The sequence below is a fragment of the Anser cygnoides genome, chromosome 24 (genome assembly GCF_040182565.1).
Source record: "Anser cygnoides isolate HZ-2024a breed goose chromosome 24, Taihu_goose_T2T_genome, whole genome shotgun sequence".
NCBI classification, from domain to species: Eukaryota; Metazoa; Chordata; class Aves; order Anseriformes; family Anatidae; genus Anser; species Anser cygnoides.
Window position 1 is genome coordinate 6,194,363 of NC_089896.1, and position 25,016 is coordinate 6,219,378.

Sequence of the window (25,016 nt, forward strand, 5' to 3'; positions counted from 1 at the left end):
GGCGCTGCATGTGCAATGGCTCCTGGCCAAGCTCCAGCTGTACCTGTGGGAGTTGGATCCCTGGGCTTTCCACTGGGTGTCTTCTGTGGCTTTGATCTGTAGACTTCAGCCCTGTCCTGGAAGTCACTGTGCCAGAAAAAGCACAGAGGTCTCTGAGTGTCACTTTCTAGTTTGAAAGCACCCATTAATTTTGTGCCATTTTGTGGGTTTTCTGAAAGTCATTGCCTGACGGCTGTATCTGGCAATGGGTTAATAATAGAAATATCCCCGTATTAAAAACTTCCTGTGTGAAAAGCTTCTCTAATTTCTTCCTAGCCAGTCTTATCTTTACGACTTCACTCGTGTCCTGAAGCATAATTTTTAGTAGTGCTTATATTTGTCAGCTCATGTAACATGACTGAATTGTTGTTCTGCATGTTTAATAATGTTCTGCACTATTTAATAATCTTTCCTACTCATTTTGGCTTTAATAATGACTTGTGGTGATAAGTGTCTGCACTTCTATTTAAAAAAAAAAAAAAAACAACAAAAGACAACAACAAAACCAACTATCTCCCTGTCAATTCTCTCTTACTGTAATTTGGGATCTCTTTCAGTTATCTCTTGTGGAGATCTGCCGACTCCTCCTAACGGCAACAAGATCGGCACGCTGACCAGCTACGGTGCCACGGCCATCTTCTCGTGCAATACCGGCTACACCCTGGTAGGGTCCCGCGTGCGGGAGTGCATGGCCAACGGACTTTGGAGTGGAGCCGAAGTGAAATGTCTGGGTACGTGTGGAGCATCCATGATGTGGTGGTGAAAGAGTCCTGAAGGTGTTTCAGGAGGGAACGGGAATTTTGGATGCTGATTAAAGAAGGAACCCAAGTGAGGACTCAGTGCTGCTGAAACATTGGGGTTTTCAGTAAATAGAAAAAGGAAGCAGACTTGGATTCCGTCCTGCTCAGTAGATGTGAGATGTTTTGAGATTGGAGAGGAGAGCTTTAAAAATGATATATTGTTTTTGCTGCTGCTCTGGTTTTATTTATTACTGCAGAGACTCAAACTCAGATCCAGCCAGACAGTCAGGTCGGTGTGTGATCACTTCAGGAGGGGCGGGTGTGAGCTCTCAGTGATTCTCCTTGTCTCCCTCCTGCAGCTGGGCACTGCGGTGTTCCCAGTCCCATCGTCAATGGGCAGATCAATGGGGAGAACTACAACTACCGCGGCAGCGTGGTTTATCAGTGCAACCCTGGCTTCCGCCTGATCGGGATGTCTGTGCGGATCTGCCAGCAGGACCACCGCTGGTCTGGGAAGACTCCTGTCTGTGTGCGTAAGTATGTGGTCAGATTTCTTTAGCCCTGGTTATGGGCAGAGGACAAGAGCACGCGCAAAGGCCGTTGTTCAGTTTACAGAAAGAAAAAGTAATGTAAGCAATGAAAAACCAGACTGGGGGGGACCAACCAGCCCAGGTTTTCACTCAGCTAAGAAATGCTTGCCCCCTAGATTGTTGCTACAGAAGGGTGGATGGGAGGAGAGTTCAGTTTTATTCGTAGCTCCTTTCTCTGAAATATTCCTCATTTAAATGAGTGCTGTCAGGTTGGCAGCATCAGCTGAGTTCGCTCTGACTCCCCCTGCTCTGTGCAAAGCTGGCCCTTCCCGTTCAGCCTGGCATGTTGCTGGCAGCTCTGGGTCCGTACTGGGTCTCTCTATAACTAAGCAGCAATCTCTGGCACTGGTAATACATACTCAAAAGGCAGTTACAAAAATGGCACTGGGGAAGCTGGGGAAATGCAGTTAGGTTTCCAAAAGTGCCGTTGCTTGGAAGTGAGCCTGTTATTTCTCAGGATAGTCCAAAGATGAAACGGGTTCCAATTGTCATGCTGGGAACAAATCTGGAGTGGGAAGACCTGTAGGCAACCACCCTTGTTTTGTGGAGAAGCAACTTGTGAGTTTTCAGGTTCCTGTGCTCATTTTTCTGCTTCTCTTGCAGCATTTCACAGCTGGGCTGCACAAGGTTGCGTGCCCAGAGTGAGTGTGTGTAGTGCTCAAGCATCCCTGGGGTTTGCGTAGGAGAGAGCTGAAGCATGGCAGGAGTGGCAACTCTGCAGTTTTGGCTGCTTTGCTTCTTGCCTCTGCTTTGTAAATTCCATCTTTTTTGCTATTTTTTGTGTGCTGAATTTCTAATGGGTGAGCCCAGTTGAAGGTGTAGTTTCTGGGGAGAGTTTATTAGGGTGTGGGGAGGTTAAAGGCAGACATCGTCCCCGCCAAGCACACCGCTATTATCCCCTTCTTTGAGACCTGTGCTCTGTGCCAGAGGAAAGTCAGGCTCTCTCTCTTCCTCTGATCCACATTATGAGTCACCTTGCACAACCTGCTCATTTATCTTTCCAGTAAATAAGCTAATTAAGTAAGTCTCTAGAGCTCTAACTAAGGTGTTAATAAGTTTAAGCATCTTATCAGTGGACAGTGCATTCCATGCATTTCATATCATGATTCTCCAGGTGTTTACTTCCAACCTCTCATGTCTGGGTTAGGGTTTTATGTGCTGAGGCACAATAGTAACAGCAAGATACGAAGTAAGGAATGACCCGCAAATCAATGAATATGCAGATTCCAGCCTAAAAATAGGAAACAGACTCGAGCTGTAAAGGTTAGCAGGGGCTCATAAAATTGGAGGCATTCATGTCTAGGATTCTGCATAAGGCTTTTAGGAAAAGAATTATTGGGAAGGCTGTCCCTGGTTCTGTAGGCAGGTGTGAATTACTCCAGTGTCTGAGGATGCTCAGCTGAAAAAGTTTTAATTCACTTTTACCTGCCAAGTACATACACAGTAACCTTGGACCAGGAAATCATATTGATAGAGGTCTTCCTGCTGTCAGGCAGATTCATGGAAATGCAGGATTTTCTAAACATCCATTTTCTTGGATCATCTTGTTCCTTTCAGGAGGGACCAAACCCTTTAGAACAAAGCCCATCTGTATCTGTCTTCTGACTACTGAGCCATCTTTCCACTACTCAGCTCGTTCGTATGCAGTGCCTTTGCTCAGCACTGCTTTGTGCTGGCTTCTGATTCTGGCACCTAAAAGCCTACCAAGCTTTTGTGCAGAGACCTATAAAGGTGTCTCATGAAGAAGCTGGCCTTGAAGTTATTACACTACATTAGGCCTTATGGATAACATAAATTTAATGTTATTAAAGCAGACCACTCTTGAGCTCTGAAATTAGATGGATTGTGGCTTTATTGCTTCTGAATAAGCTCAGGATACTGTGTGTTACCGCATTATAATTTCCTACTGTCCTGATATTTTCTCTTTAAACCTGCTACAGTTGCTTGCTCTATGTGAACTGGTCTTTTTGATCTATGCCAACTGGAGGGAGTCTTTTTTTCTGGGAAAGATTCCATCATCTATTTCAAAACCTGCATAATTGTATTCAGAAGTACCTCGGAGAACCTGACATCTGCTTCCTGTAGCACCAAAATGCTGTCTTGCTTCGTATTTTTTTAAACCTGTACCTGTCACCAGCTTGCATAAGGAATAAATTCCTGTCCCTGTGGTATAGTCCAGCCCTGGCAGTCAAATGTGTTATGGATCTTTTGTGGGAATTTCATCTTCCCCTCCGGCTTCCAGTTTTGGCAGCCGTACAGCTACACTGCTGGACTTTTACTGATGGACCATTACCCTGTTTCAGCATGACAATAATCAATATTGGTTTGTCTTCATCTGTCAGAAGATGTTGCATTCCTTAAGCAGCCAAAAAGCATTTTATGGAGCATCCTGACATTTCTTTTGCTGTGCTCAAAGCAAAGGTCTCCAGGCTTCACTTGCAGCAAGGGTTGTGTCCTCCCTTCCAGACCCGCTTCTGACAAGGAGCCGGCAGGGTGGCCCAGGCAAAAGTGATTTAAACGTCAGCATTGCCAGTGCTCAATGCTGCTCGGCTCCTGCTGCTCCAGTCCCTGCACCTTCCCTACCTGCAGCTGCCCTGAGAACTTGGAGTGACTCTGAGCAGGGTCCTTTAGCTCTGCACCTCCTCGCTGGCCTGAGCTGACATCAGCCACAGGAAAAAGAACTACACAAAAATCCTCATTACAGGGATTTAGTTACAAAGGTTTTCCCCCTGAAGTTGTTCAGGCTTGAGAAGGAAGATATAAGCTTTTTAGGCCACATGCTAGAAACCTGATTTTTCTCAGTTTTTTCTCTCTTTTTACTATCCCTCCAGGTGTATCTTTATACTGCAGTGAGCATACATCTGACTTACACCAGGGAGGGGGAGGAAAACATCAGGTTTCATGGCTGCGTGTGCAATGCCCAGGGTAATGTAAGGCAATAGATTAATAGCAGTAGCCAGGATTTTTGAAGAGGAGCTCTAGGGATTTACAGTATAAGTCAGTGAGATGCTGGCACTCAGCTGCTTAGAGAGGGGTTCAGAGAATTTCTTATGCCAGTAAAATGAACAAAGGTACCGTGTCCTCAACTTGATTCAGTATTTCAGCAGAGCAGGCCACAGATCTTTGAAGTCAGCGTGGGTTTCAGAGTTGATGTGGGTTTTTTGCATGGTTGCCCTTCTAGTTTGTTTTTTATTTTTTTCCCCCCCACTGGATAATCCACTTTCTTCCAGGCAGAGAAGTAACATCTCCAATTTCTGATTGTAGCCATCACCTGCGGCCACCCTGGCAACCCTGCCAATGGCTTGACCCAAGGGAGTCAGTTCAATCTGAACGATGTGGCCAAGTTTGTGTGCAACACTGGGTACCGCCTGGAAGGGGCATCGCAGTCCCAGTGCCTGGCCAACGGGCAGTGGAGCAGCAGCCTGCCCGCCTGCCGCGGTAAGTCGTCTGCTGCCACCCCCTAGGCTGCTCGGGCTTCATCCTCTGTGCACCTCCCTTGTTACTCTGGGTTCCTGAAATCCAGCCTGACACTGGTATAAATTCATCTGTAAAACATCCTCGCTCCTCAGGAATGTGCAAGTGATGCTTGAACTCCGAGGGCCGGTTTAAATGTAACAAACCTGATTTTCCCCTGGGCTTCACTTAAGGCTCTTAATGGACCCTGCCCAGCCTCTGCATCCTCCAAGACATTGAATTATTTGCTATAAGTGGGGAATACAAAAGAAAATATCAAGCCAGACCCTTAGTAGAGGTCCTCCTGGTAACCCTAGTCCAGTTTACTCAAAGCAAACACTTTGGTCTTTGCTGCAGAGCCCTTTTCCTTGCAGGCTGCCCTACTTCCCCTGGTATTAGCACTCAAGTTCACTTACCAAATTCCCTCCCCTCCCTGCACTCCCTTCATCTGTGTTCCATTAATCCAGTATCTCTCTCGATACTGTTGCTGTGTTGGTCAAGAAATCAGCCCTTCCCAGTTGGCTGGTGCAAGCCCTGATTTGGGACCAGAGAGGAAGGCTCTGCTGCTGAGCTTCCTGTGGCAGGGCAGGAGCCTGCAGGATTGCCTCTCCTCTCTTCTTACTTTTAATAAAGACTTTTGCTATCTCTGCCCCCGAAGAATCTTAAATAAATAAATAAATAAATAAACTGTGGAATATGTGATTTGCAGTTTCTTCCCCTTTTCCTGCTCATTTTTGAAGAATCCTTTGTTCTTTGTTACACCCTTTATTTTTCATTTTTTTGTTGTTTGTTTGCAGTTATAAACTGTACTGACCCCGGACACCTGGAAAACAGCATCCGTCAAGTGCAGCCAAGTGGTCCTCACAGATTCAGCTTTGGAACAACTGTGTCATATCAGTGCAGCCATGGATATTACTTACTGGGTACCCATGTACTGACCTGTCAGGGGGATGGCACTTGGGACCGTGCCCTCCCACAGTGTCTTTGTAAGTTCTCCAGAATAATACCTGCTTGGTCAGGGCATTAAGTTCCACTCCACAAACCCACCACGGGTTTTCCTCCCGTGTAGTTCTCTTGTTGCTTAAGCTGAATGGTTATGTCAAAAGTTTGGATCCAAAGCCCTTTGTAATCCATGGGAACCTTTCCCTATGTTTCACTGGGCTCTGGATCCTGCCCAAAGAAGGAAAATAAGTGATCAGAGGAGAGAAATGATATTAGACAAGGATCGTTTCCCTCTGCAGGGGAAGGCAGCTTCCTCTGAGTTTTGCTGGTTCTGTGGGGCTCCAGCAGAAACAGTGCAGGTAGAGAAGAGAAGCCTGGCTTCTGCACCGCAGGCTTTCACAGGAAGCAGCATCAATTAGCCTGACCAAGGACAGAGCATATTTAGCAGCAGCCAGGCATGGCTGAGTTTCCATACACCCACTCATCCCCATGGCTTCGGAGGAGGGAAATGATGGTGTGGTGGTGAAATACACACAGCCTTTATTCTGCTGCAAAGCAGGTGGTAAAGAGGATTTGCTTCTTGACTCGTTCTATTTTTTTTCTCCCTTCCTTAGAGTATCCTTGCCCTTTCTGACATTGCGGTTTGCAGAAAGAATTGGGAGGTTCAGAGCAATGATTTGGCTTAAGGGATATTTCCAATAGTATAGAAGACCTTATGTAGAAAGACATAAAATGCTCTTGCTGGTCATGTGCTGTAGTAGTAATACCTAGTTTAGGAGCTCTTCAGGCATTTTATGAAAGATGTCAGTGGTGTTGCCCTCAGCATAGCGTGCTGGCCCCATGCAGGAGGCTCTGTCATGCCCTTGGCATTAGCAGCCAGGGGCTTGGCCCAAAGAGCAGTGCAAAGATGACACCTCCAAGTCCGAGTCTTGACACAGCATCTCAGGAGTCTTTTTTTCTAGTATTTCCTTCTTGGAGACTAAAGCAATTGGGATCTCCTGTCACCTGGCATAACAAATCAGTAAAGCAGTCAGAAAATGGATCTCCTTAAGTACGAAAATCAGCTGAGCTGTTCCAAAGCCACAACTGTTTTTTTTTTATTTTTTTTTTCTTGTATTATTCTTTGACAGTCATAAAACGTAGTTTTCGGTACATTTTTCTTTGCTTTTGTTAGCAGCATGCCACCTTCCTGCGTTTACAGCACCCTGCACGGGCTGTGGGAATTGACAAGTGATAACCACGTGTTAACACAGCTGCAGGGACTCCAAGGCAGTAGTTTCCTCTAAAAGCTGGGAGCCTGATATTTTGGGCTTCTCCAGTCCACAGCTGTTCAGCTCAGTAAAAGGGATCTCCGTTCTTAAAATGATGAACATCCATTGACTTGGAGGATTTGTGGGCATTCTCAAAACTTTGGAAATTCCAGTCAGTTTCACAAATGATCCTCTGATTTGTGGGCTTAATAGTTTAAAACAAATAAGAATAATAATGTAAGAGATTCTTGCATGTCTTTGTTTTCTTTCTGTGTCAACCTTAGGCTGTGCTCAGTGCTCAAACCCATACCCCTTAAAGGTGTTTATAGCTGGGTATGTAGAATTACAAGGGACTTTCTAAAACATAAGCCAAGAAGCTTGACAGGCTTGGGCTGAGAATTGTGTCTCATACCTGTTTTTAAAGAGGAAGTGAAACAGAGCTGATCTCCTTCAAGGGGTGGGAGAGCAAGCCCGGTAAGGAAAGTACATGGGAGCAGAGCCTAATGCATCAGAAGAAACAGTCTTCCTGCTGTGTATATAAATCCTTTAAAAACCTCAATACTGCCACAGGTTTTAAGCTTAGCCGAGTCTGCTGGAGTATCTGTTATTAAATTGTTAGTTACAGTGTGAGTTTAAGTATTAGCTATCAAACCCATTTCTTTGCAAAGCGTCCTTGGTTTTAGTCACAGCTCTGCACCAATATATTTCAACGCCCACATGCCCAAACATAAGCGTGCTCTCCTTTTTATTGAAACATACATCATGTTTTCTACCTAATGCCAGTATTTGTATTTTTAGACTCTAGCGGAGGGAGAGAACATATCCGTTACGGATGCTTTCCTTCCGAAACCAAACGATGCATGGTCTTTACACTGAGGATCCTCATCCAAACCTGTCTAGTAGTCCCTAGATCTGTTGGTATATTTGTCAACACCCTCGCTGTCTCCACTTTGATTGCCAAGCTAAAGTAAACCTATTAATTATTGTTAGCGGTGGGGGTTGGTTTTTTTGTGCGTTTGTGTTTATTTTTTTTACTAGTAATGGCTGAGCGAGCAGTGCTCTGTATCCGCCAGGATAATTTCCTCAGATGTGACATAGCATCGAGTAATCGATTACAGCTCTGTGTCAACAGGACGTGGCGCTGCCGGGTGTGGATGGGGATGAGGGTATGCATGGAGATACTCGTGTTTAAGAAGGAATGTGTCCCCAAGGAACCTGCGAAATGCCCATCAGTGTTAGGAGTAGGCATTTATGCACAAACCCGTGGCAGTTCTTGCAGGAGCAGCGTGTGTCCCCCACAAGGACGCAGTACAAGGTCTGCTGTGCCATACCTGCACCCTGCTGTGAGCCCATCACCGGGGCTGGGCACAGCCATTTGGTGGGCTCAGGCCACTCTGGGGCAGATGTGTGGGCTCTGAGCTGCCAAGATCCCAGGTAGCAACCTCGAACATGAAAGGCTTTGCTGTGTACCTGCTCTGTCCGCCTCTGAACATGTCCCACAGGCAGTTTCCCCGTGGCTGAAGCTGTCCCGTCTCTCTCTTGCAGTGGTCTCTTGCGGGCACCCGGGCTCCCCGCCGCACGCTCAGATCTCAGGTGACAAGTACACCGTCGGCTCCGTGGTCCGGTACAGCTGCCTCGGGAAGCGGACTCTGATCGGCAACTCCACTCGCATGTGCCAGCTCGACGGGCGCTGGAGCGGCTCCCTGCCGCACTGCTCAGGTGAGCTGCACTCGGGGCAGGAGGAGATGGCACAGTCCTGTCCCTCGCAGGGTAAAGAGCACTACTGCTCTTTGCCCTGCAAGGAGGCAGCCTGACGGGCTTTGATGAGCTGGAGAAATGTGTGTGCTACAGAGATTTTGGATCGTGGAATACTGAAAATCACTGTCTCAGCTATCCAGTCTCCTGCAACTTGGATGATAAGCACTGGCAGAGAGTAAACCACGAAGCTTGCAAGAGGAGGAATAAATCACTGCAGCAAATGTTTGTGGCAGGAGGTGTGCTGCAGCCTGCTGGTTACGGTTTTCTCCATGCGGAGTCTGTACAGGGTGAACGTGTCTTAGGAAAAATCAGGTCCCTGCATCCTAACTCCAGCATCTGACCCTTCTGCATGTGCGTTCCAGTAAAAGAGCATGTGTGGCCCCTTTCCAAGGCCTGACACCTGCTGTTATGGCACCGTAGCTGTCCCAGGTCTCAGTACCTCAGCTGAGAGCAGTTTGGCCTCAGAACTCCCTCCTTGCTCCCTTGCCAGTGAGAAAGGGTCTTGCATTGCAAACATCCCAATAAGTAAAAATGTCCCTGGTGAGACAGGTCAAAGTCGTGTGGGATACAGAGAGATATGCTTGCCAAGCCTTCCTGAAATCAGGGCATTGGGATCTCAGCTGATGGCCTCCACTGGAAGGAAAGATGCTGAATAATTGGCAGGATGCTGTACAAAGCCCTCTCCGTGCCATCCTGTCACTCGTTCCTTGGAGAGCACAGATACTGACAAAATAAGAACTTAGATGGAGCAAAGCAGTTGGGACAAGTGTTAATTTTTAATTGTACCGCTTAGATTTAGCAGCTGCACTTGACCAAATTTAACCTCTGCTTTGGAAGGGAAAAAGCAATGAGGCAGAGTCATCCTCATACTCAGAAGCCATATCTGCAGAGCAGAGTTCCTGATCTGTAGCTGCTTGGAAGGGTTTTCCGCTCTAATTCGTCCCTTTTCCCCGTGCAGTTTTCACTGTCACTTCTGTCATCTTTTTGGGTGGATTTTTGGGATGTTCAGCATTACTCTGACTAGTTCCTGCTGACATCTGTTGTGTGTGATTTTTCTGAACGACTTCGTGGAGGCAGCTTTACACCAGTGCTGACTGTGCCTGACGGGTCCTCTCTGACCCAGGGCCCAGTGAACGCCCAGTACCTCAGAACCAGGATCTCCACCCAACAGCCTGGGGAAGGAGCCCTCTTTTACCCCAAAATCAGGTGGTGCAATTACCAAAGCAGTGAAGAATGAAGCCTTTAGTCATGTGCCTCTATTTTACTGTAACAAGAACACAAAACTCTACCCCAGAGCCTTGTTCCTCAGTGCCTCCCCAGTGCAAGTCCTTGCTGGAAGCTGGAGCAGGAGGGGCAGAGACTCATGTCTTCTCTGCCTTTTGCTCAGGGGAGGTTTTTCAAGGCCTCTTTCCCAACCCAGGGTGGAGGCTGGGAGCTCAGATTGTCTCTGTTGTGCACCAAAGATCCCTACTGTCTGATGGCAACTCCTGCACAATGAAACGAAAGATTTTGATGTAAGTTGGTATGAAAGAAACTGTTGAGCCTGCAGCGTTCTCCCCCTTCTTTTTAAAAGCAACTGTTTTTCCCAGGTGATGAATATGTTCATTATATTTTACATTGCACGTAACACTGCAAAGGTTGTACCTGCAGCAAAGCACAGAAGGCTCGGGAACTGGGAGCTTCATTGCTAGCTGCAGGAGTGGAGTAGTCTTTCCTGGCTTGGGGGTGGATGTGTTTACACAGATCATTAGCAGAGAAAGCCAAGAACAGGCATACATGGTGTGAGCCTGCATCAGGCAGTTAAGAGGTGGGCATTTCTCCAGCCTGCTTCAGCGAACCCCCACGAGGCATCTGCTGCAGCTGCTCCCTTCCTCCTGTCCCCCTAACTTAGAGCCAGCAGCACAAAGTGTTCACAACTTGTACAAGCGGATGGTTCTCAGCTGGATCCCTATCGCCTCCGTACTCCAAACCCAACAGCTTCTTGTTCTGCAAATACAGTAGGGCTTGCTGAGGTGGCTTGGAGCATGTTGTAATTTCTGCTTGGAGGGAAACCATCCACATGACTGATGCTGGCAACCAAGCTGCTGTCTGCTGGAGCAGCTGCCACGGAAAGCAGCTGCAGCTGGTGAGGACTCCATCTTGAGATTCAGGAGCTAGGGCCGTATTTTGCAACCAGCTTAAAAACAATGTGCTCCCAAAGTCGGGGGACATTTCTTGTGGAACTTTCCCTCTCTGCTGGAAGCCAGCCAGAGAGTTAAACTGAGTCAGCCACACGATCCAAATCTCTGTGCTCGTCCTCTGAACGTATGCTGTGCAGGGGGGAGAAGGGCCAAGCCCCAAGGCTCACTTACTCTGATGGCATTGTGCTCTCTTCTTAACAGGGGGCAGCCAGGGCGTGTGCGGTGACCCGGGGATCCCGTCTCACGGCATTGGGCTGGGAGACAAGTTTGATGTAGACAGCATGGTCCGCTTCAGCTGCGAGCCCGGGTACACGCTCCGGGGTTCATCTGAGAGGACCTGCCAAGCCAACGGCTCCTGGAGCGGCACACAGCCCGAATGTGAAGGTACTTCTGCAACCCCACACCTCCTGTGCCACACCGGTACTGCCTCAGGGTCGGCTGCCTGTCCAGCCCAGCCCCTCGGTTTTGGTTACGAGGCCATTCAGGTTCTTGCCAACATCAGGACTGAGGTATAGAGCAGGTAGAGCCTTTGGGCACTGGTCCTCACTTTGTCGATCATCCTCCTGAGAGCGTCGCTCACTGCAAGAATCACAGGGTGAATTTCTTGTTCTGCATCCCACGTCCAACTAGATGGTCCATTTTGGCTGCAGATCTGCAGGTCCGGTACCACTGATTAATTGTTGCTTTATCAAAGAAATGTGTCAGAATGAGTAATGTGAATAGACTCAAACCGCTGTTAAAGCTGGCACTGGCACATGCAAGAGTCATTTACATTAAGCAGAAATGCAAAATGCAAATTATAATCCAGTAAGCATATTTTGTATTTAAAAAAACCCAAACCCCTTATTTTCCTATTTGAAGGAATCAAGTGAGACCCCATAATCCAATGTAATAAACCCCCAGCCAGATTCTCTGGGCTGTGCTGCTTACTGCTACTGTTTTATAAAAGTGTTTAAAAATCAATTGGGGAAAGAACAAAAGCCAAAATGAGGCAGGATACCAAATGCAAGGAGACCTGGGCAAGTGCTTCTCTCCAGCTGATTTGAAAGCCAAAAGCTCAGAGACAGTTTGTAAATGAATTGGAAATTTATTCCAAATTGATGGAGCTCTTGATTGAAAAGACATTGAATCGTGTTATTAATACACTCAGGTCTTGTTTTTTTTTTTTTTCCTTTTTTTTTCTCAGTAGAAAGGCTCTGTTCATTAATCTCAGGATAAATAACCCATCGGGTTCTAGAGGCACCAAAATAAGGATCCCTGGCAGATTTTTTCATACTTTATGAATAATAATAACATTAGGCCTATAATGTAGTCATTTAATGTTAAGTGCTGACTGGCCAATATAGGAAAGTAATTTACAGTGATGAGCAGTAAGCTATGTCTCTGTCATCTGTATGCACGGCAAGTTGCAAGCGCTACAAGGTGTTCTTATGACTGCACTTTTGAGTGTTATATTCAAGTTTATGGAACAGGTAGCTATAGGAGACGGAGGGGAGAGATTAATTTTGAGCAAATGAAAATGAGGGCTGAGTGCCCAGGCAGGTGCTTGGAAGGAGCAGGCATCTCTGCTGACGTGGAAAAGCTCCAGCGTGGCAGCGCAGCCACTCGGCACCTCTGCGGGGCATTAGCTGTGACTCAGCCACTTGTTCGCAGCTCTCAGCCACCAAATTGAGCAAAATCAAGCCTGATGGGGCTTCACAGGTCACCAGCGCTCACCTGCCCAGGGAATTCAATGCAAATTGCTCTCCAGATAAGCTGCAAAATGAGCGCAGAGGGTCTCGGTCCGTTCAGCAGGAGATGTGGGCCCACTGCAGATGAACACACAAGCGCGCAGACACCATGCAAATCCTACCGTGTAAGCAGAAGGAAGAGGAGAGGAGCTGTTATTTCCATTTCAGAGAGAGCAAGCTGCCGTAATAGGTTCAATTACAAAGCCTGTGCTTGTCTTTGAAGTCAAGGAGCTGATTGTTGGACTGGCAGTGGCTTCCTGCGTCAGGACCAGTACAGCCATATGGAGGGGATGTAAGTGTGCGAGAGTACTGGGCTTCACAAAGGATGACCTTCAAACTCACCAGCTTTCAGTCCTGCTACCTTTTACCAGCTGGAATATTTCCATAAAAACCAAAGGAACAGGGAGGCAGGAAGAAACCACAACTGACTTCTCCAAAATGTACAAATTGTTTGAAATTAAATTAATTGGAGAGGCTCCTCCTGGGACTCCTGCTCTCAGTCTGTTTTACATTGCTCCAGCTTTGTTGTCCCCAGTAAGAGCAGCTTCCCTAGCTTTCTAAAAATGGCAGATCTCGTTTAACATTAATTTCCAGCAAGTTTTTAAGATGTAAATGACATTTTAGATGTGTTTTTCCTTCTTTCTCCTTCCTGATGCCCCATTTGTGCTCACTGAGGAGCGGTGCAGGAGGGGGTTCACCAGTCGTACTCTGCTGCGTGCTCCCTCCTCCACTCAGAAGCTGAGCAGAAATTTGCTTTTATAATGTTTATTGTTTCACCAGATGAATTAAAACTGCATCCAAAATGAGATGGGGCCCTGGCTGCTCTTTGGCAGTTTCAGTAGACAGAAACGTGTTTATTTAATGTGATAATGCAGGGGGAAGGAACTGAGATTTGTCTCATCCCCATCTGACCACCGAGGACATGCGAGGTGGCAGAGCTGGAATTTGGGTTTAGGCTGCTTTTTTCTTTCTCTCTCTGCATAGTTAGGTGGAATGTGGGTTACTGGTTAAATTAAATAGCATGGAAATTACCAGCCCTGAAGCAAAGGCTGTGAGACTCCACGGGCTCTCGGCTGTGTCTTATTCCAGCAGGAGGTTTTGCCTGATGTGTCAGACATCATTAAGGGAGTGTTTCAGCCGGCCAGTCAGGTGGCAGCAAAGCCCGAAAGAAGGAGCAACGGTTATAAAGATTAGGGCAGTGGGGGACGCGCAAAGGACACTGTATTCACATGTCACTTCGAGCACAGTCAGATGTGCACTTGTGCTCTGGGAGAAGTTATCAGCCCTCAGCTTTTCCTCGCTGCAGGTTAGAGGAGCAGGGCTCGCTGTTCCTTGCAGGAGAGTGCCCTTCTCTTGGCACTGGTGAAGGCCCTGAAAAGACAAGGCAAGACCCAAAAGAAGGCAAGGGAGCAATTCAAATAAGCTTTTCAGAAAAAAAGGGTGTGTGGACTAGTCATTGCTGAGCTCTGGAGCACCTCTGGACTTTGCAGTGTTTCTTATAGCAGAACCACTTTGTAGTGCATGGGAGAAGCTGCCCCCCAGCAGCATCCAGCTCCCAGGAAGCAGCTCGGGCTGTAAGCAGAAGTCAAGGCAGACACAAAAGTCCCCCCTGCCCCAGCATGAGCACAGAGCAAGCATCCCCAGGAGCCAAAATTTTTCTTCTGGGAGGAGGAACTCTGGGAGAGTGCGACAGCAACAGCCCATGCATCCTGCTCTTGTGCTCGCCCCAGCCAGTCGGCTTGCTTCGAAATCACACCAGTTAGCAGCTGCTGGTGTTCGATACCTGCACAGTAAGTTAGTGAGCAGCAAAGGGGGGTGAGGCAGCGCGCCACTGACTTCATGTTCTGCAGGCCAAAGGAAGCAATGAAATGTTGAAAATAGTGTACAGCTCCTAGACTAGGGCAAGTAGCTGAGTTTTCAGGAGGGTTGGGGAACACATTTTCAGGTGTTTGGTTCCTGCTGTGCCATCTTCTGTCCCACTTTCGGAGGAGCTTGGAGCCTGCCATGCTGCTTGGCCTGAAGCTATTTGGAAAGTCGTGTCTGCAGGCAGGCGTTAGAGGTGTGCATGTACTTGGTGGGGATGGAGTTATCCTGGAACTGATCCCCATTCTTTTTCCTGCCACAGGGAAGAGTTTCTGATCCCTGGCAGTGGCAGAAGTTGGGACCTCTGTGCCACACGCTTTGCCAGGGTGCCCAGCCAGGCTCATCCCTCTGCCAGCATGCTGGGACTGACTCCGTTCCATGACTGGTGGCTCTCTGGGGGTTGTTTCTCTGGCTGCCTTCTGGCTCCCGGCTGACTTCACAGACAAGTCTCACCACCAGCTCCAAGCATTTGTTTTTAGAGCACTCACCAGACAGCTTTTGCTGATTGTGATGCTCTGTTCTCATCTTCCTTGTGGCGCAGGGCACTCTCCTTGTCTTTGGCAGAGATACTGATGGCTTTTAGCAAGCCTTTCAGTGGTGTTTGCTAAAAAGAACTTCACAGAAATAACTACAGGAACAAAATTTACTTTTGATAAAGAAACAAACCCAGAAACCCCGAGGTGGGGAGTTCTGTAATAATCCACAAGTCCCAGAGATGTCTGAAATGTTTCCATAGCAGCACGGGGACCTTTCAGCAGTGCACGTGGTTGGTGTTGTGCGTGCACCCCATGGTGCTCCGCAGCCCAGCAGAGGTTTTTCTCGGTACGGATGCTCTGTGTGGTGGGAGCCGACTGGGAGCCAGGGCTCACGGGGCTTCTGCAGGGAGATGTGTGCTGCTCGGGTCTTGGCACGGAGGGTCAGGGCTCCTGGGCTCATCTGGCGTATCTTCTGGAGCGTGGCAGAAACTGAGGCTCGGGTGAGATGAGTGGCTGCCGGTACCTCCTGCGCTCCTCGCAGCAGCTGAAAGTCAAACCTTCCTTGTCATATCAGTCATTTCCAAGTTAGTGTCGTTTCCTGGAATACTTCCCTGGTAAAGAAGCAGCGACTGCAAGAAATCCCCATTGCAGCTGATTTTCAGCTTATTGTCTTGAATTTTGACTTAAAGATAATTGGGTTTGAGATTCTTCAGGAGACGTGAGTGGATATGACTATGGGACTTCCAGGGTATTTACGATTTATACTCCATTAAAAACAGTGCAAAAACAGTTTTCTTTTGGGGTCTCATTCATTTTTCACCTCCCACTGAAGCCACAGGGAATTATTTACCCACTTACTGCTCACTTGAGTGATTGGATCCTACATATATATAATTTATGATTTTAAGTTTAAGGCTTTTCATCCTTACATTTATGGCTTCTTTTATATCTGCACCACAGAGGCTGTAGCTGATGTACACTGAGATTAACCAATTTCCATAAGTCTCCTTTTAGTCACAAAAGTAATATTTTGGGGTCATCCGTGCATGTTTGGCCGCAGGCATATGTGGAGGAGGCTGGACAGGAGAGAACAGCTGATGTATGGACCAGCAGTGAAATAGTAATTTCAAGCTTTTTTTCTGGGGTGATAGAATCTGACTTTTATCCCAGCATCTCTTGGAAATGAGACGCGGAGACACTGGCTGCATGAGAAATCCGTAACGAGAGAGCACCTCGGATGGCGTTAGTGCCATGCAGAGTTCCTGTGTGCACGGTCCAGAATGGTTATTAGTTTCCTCCTGTCAAACAGATATGCCTCCAACAAGCTCGTATGTTAACAGGCTGTCAGCAAACTTAGCGACAAGGAAGAGGGAGACTTCTCTCCTTGCCTTGGTGGCTTGTGCTCGCTGCTTTCCTGCTGTGGCCCAAAGTTGCGTTTCCCAGTGGAGAAGGGCTGGCAGTGGCATGGTGGGTGCACGTGCTGGGGGGGGCTCACCTTGTGTGTGCCCAGGCTGGTGCTCTTGCAGAGACCGTGGCACATTGCTGGCGAGGGGAAAGAGCAAGGGATTTCCTTGACAAAGATCCAGGCAGCTTAAGCCTTTCCTTGATTCCTGTGATTTTCTTTTATGTCTTGTAATTTCAGAGTAAATGAGGGCTGGGTGCAATTATTGCAGGTGCTTATTTTGTCCTGACAGGGCTTCATGCATCACCACTTACTCCAACGCCCTTTTACTGCTGTGGTGCATTAGACAAAAAATTGGGGCGCTGACAAACCTGTAATTGCCTTCCCACAACGTTCTCCCTCCTCTGAAGGCCTACCTGGAGATAACCAGGCAGTGGCGGTGCTGCAGGGGGAGGGCAGCAGGGTCCCTCGCTGCTTTCATTCCTTTGAAGTCTGCAAAGCTGTCGGCTTCCCAAGGGGGCAGGAAGCAAAGTGGCACGCTCAGATCCAGGCTCCCGGACCGCTGGGGGACGGAGGCACCCCAGGCAGGGCACCACTGCTTGGCAAAGCTGGAGGACCAGGTGTGGACTGAGAGCTAGAAGAAGGCCTCTGCAACAAGCAGACACCAAAAAAATTTCTTCTTTCAGCCTGGCAGAGCAGCCAAGAGGCCTGGCTGTGGTTCTGAACTGCGGGATCCACCTGGCAGGAGAGAGGTGCTGGTGCTTTGGGACCGACTGCCTGCAGGGACGCCGTTTTCCCACTCCCCAGGCAGGGATGCTGCAGGACCCATTGCTCGGGGGGTACCCGGTGGTGGTGATGCTGTCAGACTGACGTGGCTGGCTGCCCACGGAATAGCCTGCGCTGTCCGATTTGATCCGGTGGCTTTGCAGCTAATCTTCCTTTTATGTCAAACAGTCAACTGCAGGATAAAAGCCTTGTTTTTTATTTGCAGGGATTGCTTTTTTCACCTGGCCGTTTTGCTTTCTAGTTATATCCTGTGGAAACCCAGGGACCCCCAGCAACGCGAAGGTTATATTTAACGACGGCTTGATCTTCTCCAGCTCCATTATCTACCAGTGCCGGGAAGGCTACTACTCCACAGGGGTGCTGAGCAGGCACTGCACTGTGAACGGGACATGGACCGGGACCACTCCAGAGTGTACAGGTGGGTGCTGGGACGGGTTCCTGCACGATGAGCTCTGAATTATGCTGGCCAGGCTCTGCGGGCAGATTGTCAGCGTGTTGAAGGCTCGCTGTGGATGCGCACACGAGTGCTCTGTGCTGAGAAATTCGGCTAAACTGCCTGCTGCCAGCACCAGTCACTCCGGCTGCAAGCTCTGTGACTGCCTAATGGAAAACTCTTGCTCTGGGTTTGTCTTTTTCCAGCTGGGTGAAGGGAGCTCTGTAATAACTTCCATGAGTAGATGTCAAGTGTTCTGGAGGGGCTCTCGGGGGCTTTCCGGAACGTGAGCAGTCCTGCCTCCGGGAGCCACCATGTGCGTGGACAGAGCCTGTGCCCAGAGACCCTTGGTGAAGGCGCTGGGTCTCTGTGTGCCTCTCTCCTGCCTCCAGCAGAAGCACAGATGTTGGCAGATGTGGTTTTGCGTAAGAGACTGTAACTAGGCTGAGGAGCTAGCCCAGATCTGACCCAGGTTTTATTTGATGTTTAACGTGTGTTAATATTTATTCTTGCACGGCCTTAATGTGCCATTAACATCACTGCTCGCTCCACCGAGTAGAAGCAAAGTTTCCCCCACATGTTACAGCCCAGCCTGCTCCAGCTAGCTAGCAGAGCTCTCCGACTCCTCTGTGCTACAAAAGCTCCCTTCTCTGTGACTAGTGGGCTACATCCTGCTCTGAAGAGTGTTCAGGACCGCCAGGTTTCTAGTGATCGCAGCTCCAGAAGTGTGAGACGAGGGACGGTGAGCCACAAGTGCTTCTTTCTTTTCCTTTGGCAGTGATCAATTGTGGTGACCCCGGTGTCCCAGCCAACGGCATTAGGCTGGGCGGTGATTTTACCTACAATAAAACGGTGATGTTCCAGTGCATGCCTGGCTACATGATGGAGTCAGACAGGGCATCCTCTCTAACGTGCACAAAAGACCGAACCTGGAATGGCACCAAGCCTGCCTGCAAGGGTAAGAGTAAATGTAGGAGGATATAAGTTTTATGGGCCACAAAGTTGGTGTAACCTGGGACACAAGGTATTAGGCACTAACTACTGCATAGTGCCCAGAACCCACCTAGGGGTTTCTTGGTCCTATCATTCAGTCTGTCCACTGTGTTTATAGCACTTACCCAAATTACTCAACATAGCATGAACACCTTGCTGTCTTTAGGTCTATCAGTCATCACATCATGCTTGGAGGGGAGGGAATTGCTATTATCCCTAGGGTAGAAGAAGAAAAGTGAAGCACGGAGAGCTAAGTGACTTACTCGTCACAAAAACTCAGATAAAACTTGAATGAAGCATTCTGTTTTGCGGGCACACACTCTTCCCATCATCTTGAAGTCTGAAAAATGTTTCTTCCAACTCCTTTCATTATTTCTCCATTCTGAGATTGCCCCTCTAGTTCAGAGATAGGAAAGGGAAATAATAGAACAGTTGCAGGACAGGCTGGATCTCTTCTGCCAGTGTTTTACTCCCCCACCAAGTGTAGATAAGGCTTGTAGCGGCAGCTGTATACTTCTTTTGCAATCTGGAAAATTTACCTGTCATGATTCTGATAGAAATGCAGACCACGTAGAAACTTCCAAATATACTCTAGTTCCTTCAGAGGCTGTAAAGAGCAATTCTTACACTCCTCTTTCATTCTCACCACTGAGCTAATGTTGCAGGAATAATATAGAATGTGGCCAGAGTCTCATTTGGAGGCCAGGTTGATTTGCATGAGCTTAGCATCTTTCCCAGTGCTCCCCTCAGCTGAAAAGCAAAGCACTGCAAAAATGTCATATTAAAACACCCTAGAGTGAATGAAATACAGGCTGGTTATTGATTCAGCTGCTAATCTGAGATTCAGCCAGGTTTTCCAAAATCCATGAATCTTTCAGGGAGTCTTAGATGAGTTTTCACACTAAGTCAGGCTGGATTCTTACCTTCGCTTGGAAGTGAACACAGACTCAGAAATCTGACTTCAAGATTTGGGATTTGGCTAACTCCAAACTTCAAAGTAAAATCGTAGGGTTTACAACTGCATACACAGCTGGAAAAGTTTGTACACTGCCCCTACTAGGCCAGTCCCAGGAGATGCTCTTTGAGAGCAGCATATAACTTTGATCCTACATGAATTTGCTTGTTAATGAGAATAACTACACCGAGAAGTCGAGAACCGATTATGCCTTTGTTTTTCATTCAGCTATCATCTGTAAATCCCCGCAAGACATCCCTAATGGCAAAGTCATGGGCTCGGATTTCAGCTGGGGCTCCAGCGTGAGCTACGCCTGCCTGGAAGGGTACCAGCTCTCCCTGCCCGCTGTGCTCACCTGCGAGGGGAACGGGACGTGGAGCGGGGAAATTCCGCAGTGCTTCCGTGAGTACAGCGTTTGCGTCTTTGTGTGTGAGCTGGGAGGAGGGCTGGGCTTAAAACCCAGGCGTTTGATGCCCTTTCTCCAACATCTCTGGTCTCCATGCAACTGATTTTAGTGTCAACTTTGTCCAGCCTGGCAATGTCACAGAGGGGCCATTTTCAGCATGCGTGAAGTTAAATATCTGGACACTTTGCCCCTTTTAATGTAGGTGTGAGGTCAGGTCTGCAATGGGTTTGAACCCCTCACATGTTCCTGTCTATGAGGCATCTTTAAAACTCCAGTTGCTTGTCTGCGTGTCTCCTTAGAGACTGAGTCTTCTGAAGCCAGGGCTCCTGAAATGTTGCCAACCCTTCACAAAGGGCACTGTGGTGTTGTAGCAGAAGTTAGCAATGTTTTGTGAAGGCAGAGCTTTGGCTGGTTGGAAACCTCTGTGCTTGATAAAATAGCTAATGCAAAAAATTAGTTAAGTGTCTCATAATGATAAAGGCAGATTTGAGTTTCTTTTCTTGGCTGAATGGCTGGCAGCTGCACAATAGCCATTTTCATATTAAATCATACAAAGCCCTCACTGTGTTCCTTGCACCTTTCCCTGGATCTTGTATAATTAGTGGGCTTTCTGTGTGACATGGAACCGTACAGCAATTTGACATCGTGCAATTAGAGATGCATTTTAAAGCTAAGCATGCTGCTAGGGAAAAAAAAAAAAAAAAAAGATGGGGAGAAGGTGGAAGTTAATTAACAGCAGTTGGCAAAAAAAAGAAAATTACAAGGGAAGTAGCCAGCAACGCCTCCTGCCACTAGTAATTCCCTAGTCAATCACTGAGTTTGATGGCAGTGAGTAGTAAGGTCCGGGCCATCAATAGACCCATCTTTAGCTTATTAGCATTGCCTGCTCCTGAGGAGGCTCACTGCAATCTTCTGGTCTCTGCCTGCTGCAGCTGTGTTCTGCGGTGATCCTGGGATACCCGCTCAAGGCAGGCGGGAGGACAGAGGCTTCACGTACCGCTCATTCGTCTCCTTCTCCTGCTTGGCCCCCCTGGTGCTGGTGGGATCAGCCCGGAGGTTCTGCCAGTCTGACGGGATGTGGAGCGGGACCCAGCCCAGCTGCATAGGTAAGGGGAGGCTCCTCTGTCTTGCAGCTACAAGCAGAGTTGTCGTTTTGCAGTTTTCTTTGTAGAAAAGTGTGGGGTTTTACTTTTCTTTCCCTTTCTGGGTTTGCAGAAATTAGCATTTTGTTTCCCTGAAAATGAGAGCATTTTCCTGTTGTATAGAGATGATGCTTTTGTTTTGTTCTGACCGTACTAGGTGGTGATCAACAACCCACCTCCTTGTCTTGAAGTCTGCGGCTTAGACTCAGTGCCTGTCCCCATCCTTCCTGCCCCTGCTGTTGGTGGTGGCGGGCAGGAGGGAGGAAGGAGGGAGCTCCTCTGCACAGCTTCCAGATTAATGTTGGTGACTTGGACCGTGGGGTGTGAGGGCTGTGGGAGAGCCTGCAGAGGGAAGCAGCACACAAAGACCCCAAAATCTGGTGCTGCCCAAGGTACCCGTGGAGCTGGGGATGGTGGCGGCGCATCAGCGCAGCGCTGCGTCTGCACTCGTCCCCTGCACTGTGCTAATGCTGCCGTCCCCCTGCCAACATCCAGGCTGTTGGCTTTGCAGTCCTGCACTCTGTGGTCTCCGTGCTGCTTCCAGGCTTCCTTAGGGGCCTCCAGCCCAACACATCTCTCTGTGGAAACGCACCGTATCATTATTGGTAATGTGGCTGAAATGCAACGCAGCCGCAAAGATCAGCCATGGGTTGCCATTGAGCGTGGCTGTCCTGTTCACAGAAACTGCAGGAAAACCCAGTTCTGCCCAAACTGCGAACGTGAGAGCTCTTATGTTCTCTGCTGCGTCTAAATTATATCCAGAATGGCAGAATAGCAACTCCTGTAATGTGAAGGTGATGTATACAGAGAACAAAGTCCTACAGATTGCTTTGCCTAGCTGTAATGCTGGGATTCAGGTTGAAATCCCCACACAGTCTTCATGTGACTATTTTCTGGGGCTTCCAGAACCCTTGGAGACCTAAGGGATGTGTATAATCATAATTAGTCACAGCATTCTCCACCAATTTAAAACTCTGGCTCCAGTCTTGAGTTCCGGGGCTCCCGTGGTGCTGAGCTGCACAGGCTCTGTGCTGTGTGCCTTAGCTGTCTGCCAGAACAGCATCATCACCACGTTGTCTGCCCCCAGCTGGGGCAGAAACAGAGCTCAGCCTGTTCTCCACTGTTCTCAATCACCCTGGCTTGTTAACTACATGTTAAATGTATCGCAAGTTACGTTTATGTAAAAATATTTGTGACCTGAATGTCAGAGTCTTCTGGTTTCCTGCTGATGTCACCAGGAGCCTCTCGCATACAGGCACTTGGGAGCACATGCCTACTGTTGTAAATTTTGGCTTTAGAGGATAGTGTCAGGTTTCTCTCTAATGCTTCATCACTTCCTTGCAATCCCTTATCAGGGATCCTGCTGTACATGTGTGGCACCCAGCCCTCCCGAGCCTTGTGTGAAACTGCAGCGTTCGAGCACAGCAAACAGCTCTCCGTGCTGCTGGTGAAATGTACCTTGAATTTGTCTCTGTAAAACAAACCATGGGAAGGGAAAGATGTGTCTACAAATCCCTGACCTGAAACGTCAGCTGCCAACACAGGCAGCCAAACCCAAAATGCTCTGTTTAGCCAGATCTCATCCAGTTTTGAGACACGTTAGGTGGTCAGCGCTGCCAGACCCCCAGATGCAGCCAGGAGACCGCGGCTCTGCCCTCCATCACCCTGTGCCATCCATCACCTTCCACCTCATCCAGCCGATGGAGCTCTTTATTTATTTTAACGTGACTTATCTGGGGGCATCTATGAAAAGTGTGTCAGTGATGAATGGCAAAATCTCAGCAAATTTGGATGATGGAAAATGAATTAGCTTGTGTGCTGCAGCCCCAGATCGGCCACATTTTGTACTTGTTTTGTGACTTTTGAGAACACCTGATCAGTTAGATCATAAGGAATAAAGGCATAAAAATAAATAACCAGGCTGTTAGGTACCGAAGTTGTGCTCCATTTCCCTACAGTTGCAGCAAGAAGCGACAGGCCACTTCTGCCCCCGCTGTGTTGGGTTGTGGAGACTTTTCTTAGAGAGCTGATTTCTTGCCTTGCCCAATCCTGTTAATTGGAGTTTTTTGACTAAGTATAGAGAGGGGTTGGGCAGGGCAGGGAAGTGGGGGAAGAATTAAGGTCCTTCTCATAGCAATATCAAGTGCGTCGAAGAAAAAAGGCTGGGAATCCAGACCAGAATCTCATCTGAATGAGATTCCACAATGTTCCAGGTCTCTGCTAACAGAGTTATCCCCTCGTGGGGTACTGGAGCATCCCTGCAGGTGGGCACTGCAGCGTAGCTCAGTCTTGTGATCCCAAGGAGCAGGGAACCTGAGGCTGCCCAGCTGCCTTTTACCCCAAAACTCTAGTTTCCTTTGCTCTGTTTGGGATGCTGATAATAACGTAATACATCTCTGCCTCGATTCCATTGATGTCCTGCTACTGTCGACACACTGGAAAAAAAAAGAGAGATAAGTGCTAAAAGAGTAGGAGCAAGTATTCCTACTGAATTGTGTGTATTCATCTTCTGATAGATCGAGACCAAACGAGGCATAAAGAGAGATTATGTATCTGAGATGCATTAAAATTTCCAGCCCCCATCTATCACCACAAACTAGCAAGGTGCTGAGGTGAGCGTGCGAGGGCCGGCTGAGCCCTGCCCAGAGGGACGAACGCACTGACCCCGGGCACAGGGGACGACAGGGACATCGCTCCCTCGGAGCAGGGAATGGCCAGCGGGAAAGGCGGGCACGGCGCTGGGAGCCAGCTGCTTTGCTCGTGGAGTATAGAACAGGGGAAGGGAAGGGAAATGTCTCTGAGACAAGATTTATGTTCTTACATTTTCTCCTGGGTGATAGTGCGCCTCTGGTTAGGTTGCGTTGCAACCGTCAGGGATTTAAGGAACAAAAATATCCATGTATTTTTCCCTGTTGCTGTGTATTCCTTCTGTAGCAAAATATTTTGCTCGCGTTGCAAAGGCACGGGATGGTTGTGCTATGTGGAGAGCAAGGGAAGGCAGAGCTCTGGCGTGGCTTTCACAAGAGCTCCTTTAAAACAATCTCTGTTCTTTTCTTTTAAGACCCGAGCCTCACAACATGCGCGGACCCCGGCGTGCCTCTCTTTGGGATGCAGAACAACTCCCAGGGCTACCAGGTACAGTCACAGCAGCGGGGTCCCCTCGGTGGTACTGGCTGCGGTCAGTCCGAGTCCTCACGTGGATTAATGAGTCGTCTGTGGGCAGGACGTCACGGCGTGCTCCGTTACACCTCAGTGCATTTGTAGGGGATTAACTAGCAATGCATTATTTATAATATTAATTACAGCGCTAATTAATAGTTATTAGCATAATTAGTATTCACATCGGAGGCGAAATTTCCATTCATTTTCAGACTAAATCCTGTAGGTGGTTTTCGTAATCCGTACACTGTGAAATCAGCGGAAAGGAGAAAAAACAGCAGAGCAATTCCCTGGGGCGTTCCACCTCCGGCCTCCGCTGCCGGCTCCGTGGGCGCCCGTTGCCGGCTGCAACAGAGCCAGGGCCGGGGCCGGGATGTTTAATTCCATGCAGCCACCCCTGCCAGAATGGATCTGCCAGTTCTGCTGCTAATTAGTTATCTTAATCCTGGGTTTTAATGAATTAATTCTAGTATTTAATTAATCTTGAGACACCCTAAGTCCGATTTTTGTGAGGGTTGCTGGTCTGCGAGCTGCACGCCGTAGCAGAGCTGCCTCGTTGGGGGTGAGGTGGTGATGGAGAAGGGAAATTTGGGGAAATTGCACCTTCAGATGCGGTGCCCTGGGGACCTCAGCAGCCCACCGAGAATCCAGGAGCAAGTGTGTGATAAAGCACAACCACAGGCAGCAAGAAAGCGGCCGGCATGGTACGGCCTTCCTGG

General features: G+C 48.3%; 1 protein-coding gene across 1 annotated transcript in view; it reads left to right on the plus strand.

The window, feature by feature from the left end:
• CSMD2 (CUB and Sushi multiple domains 2) overlaps nt 1–25,016 on the plus strand; it is a 300,763-nt gene that overhangs the window by 264,037 nt on the left and 11,710 nt on the right. Inside the window, 11 exon segments of the mRNA XM_048054254.2 lie at nt 597–770; nt 1,139–1,312; nt 4,634–4,807; nt 5,620–5,808; nt 8,560–8,733; nt 11,154–11,336; nt 17,451–17,627; nt 18,421–18,600; nt 19,819–19,992; nt 20,929–21,102; nt 24,200–24,273. Coding sequence (XP_047910211.2) covers nt 597–770; nt 1,139–1,312; nt 4,634–4,807; nt 5,620–5,808; nt 8,560–8,733; nt 11,154–11,336; nt 17,451–17,627; nt 18,421–18,600; nt 19,819–19,992; nt 20,929–21,102; nt 24,200–24,273 — 1,847 coding nt within the window.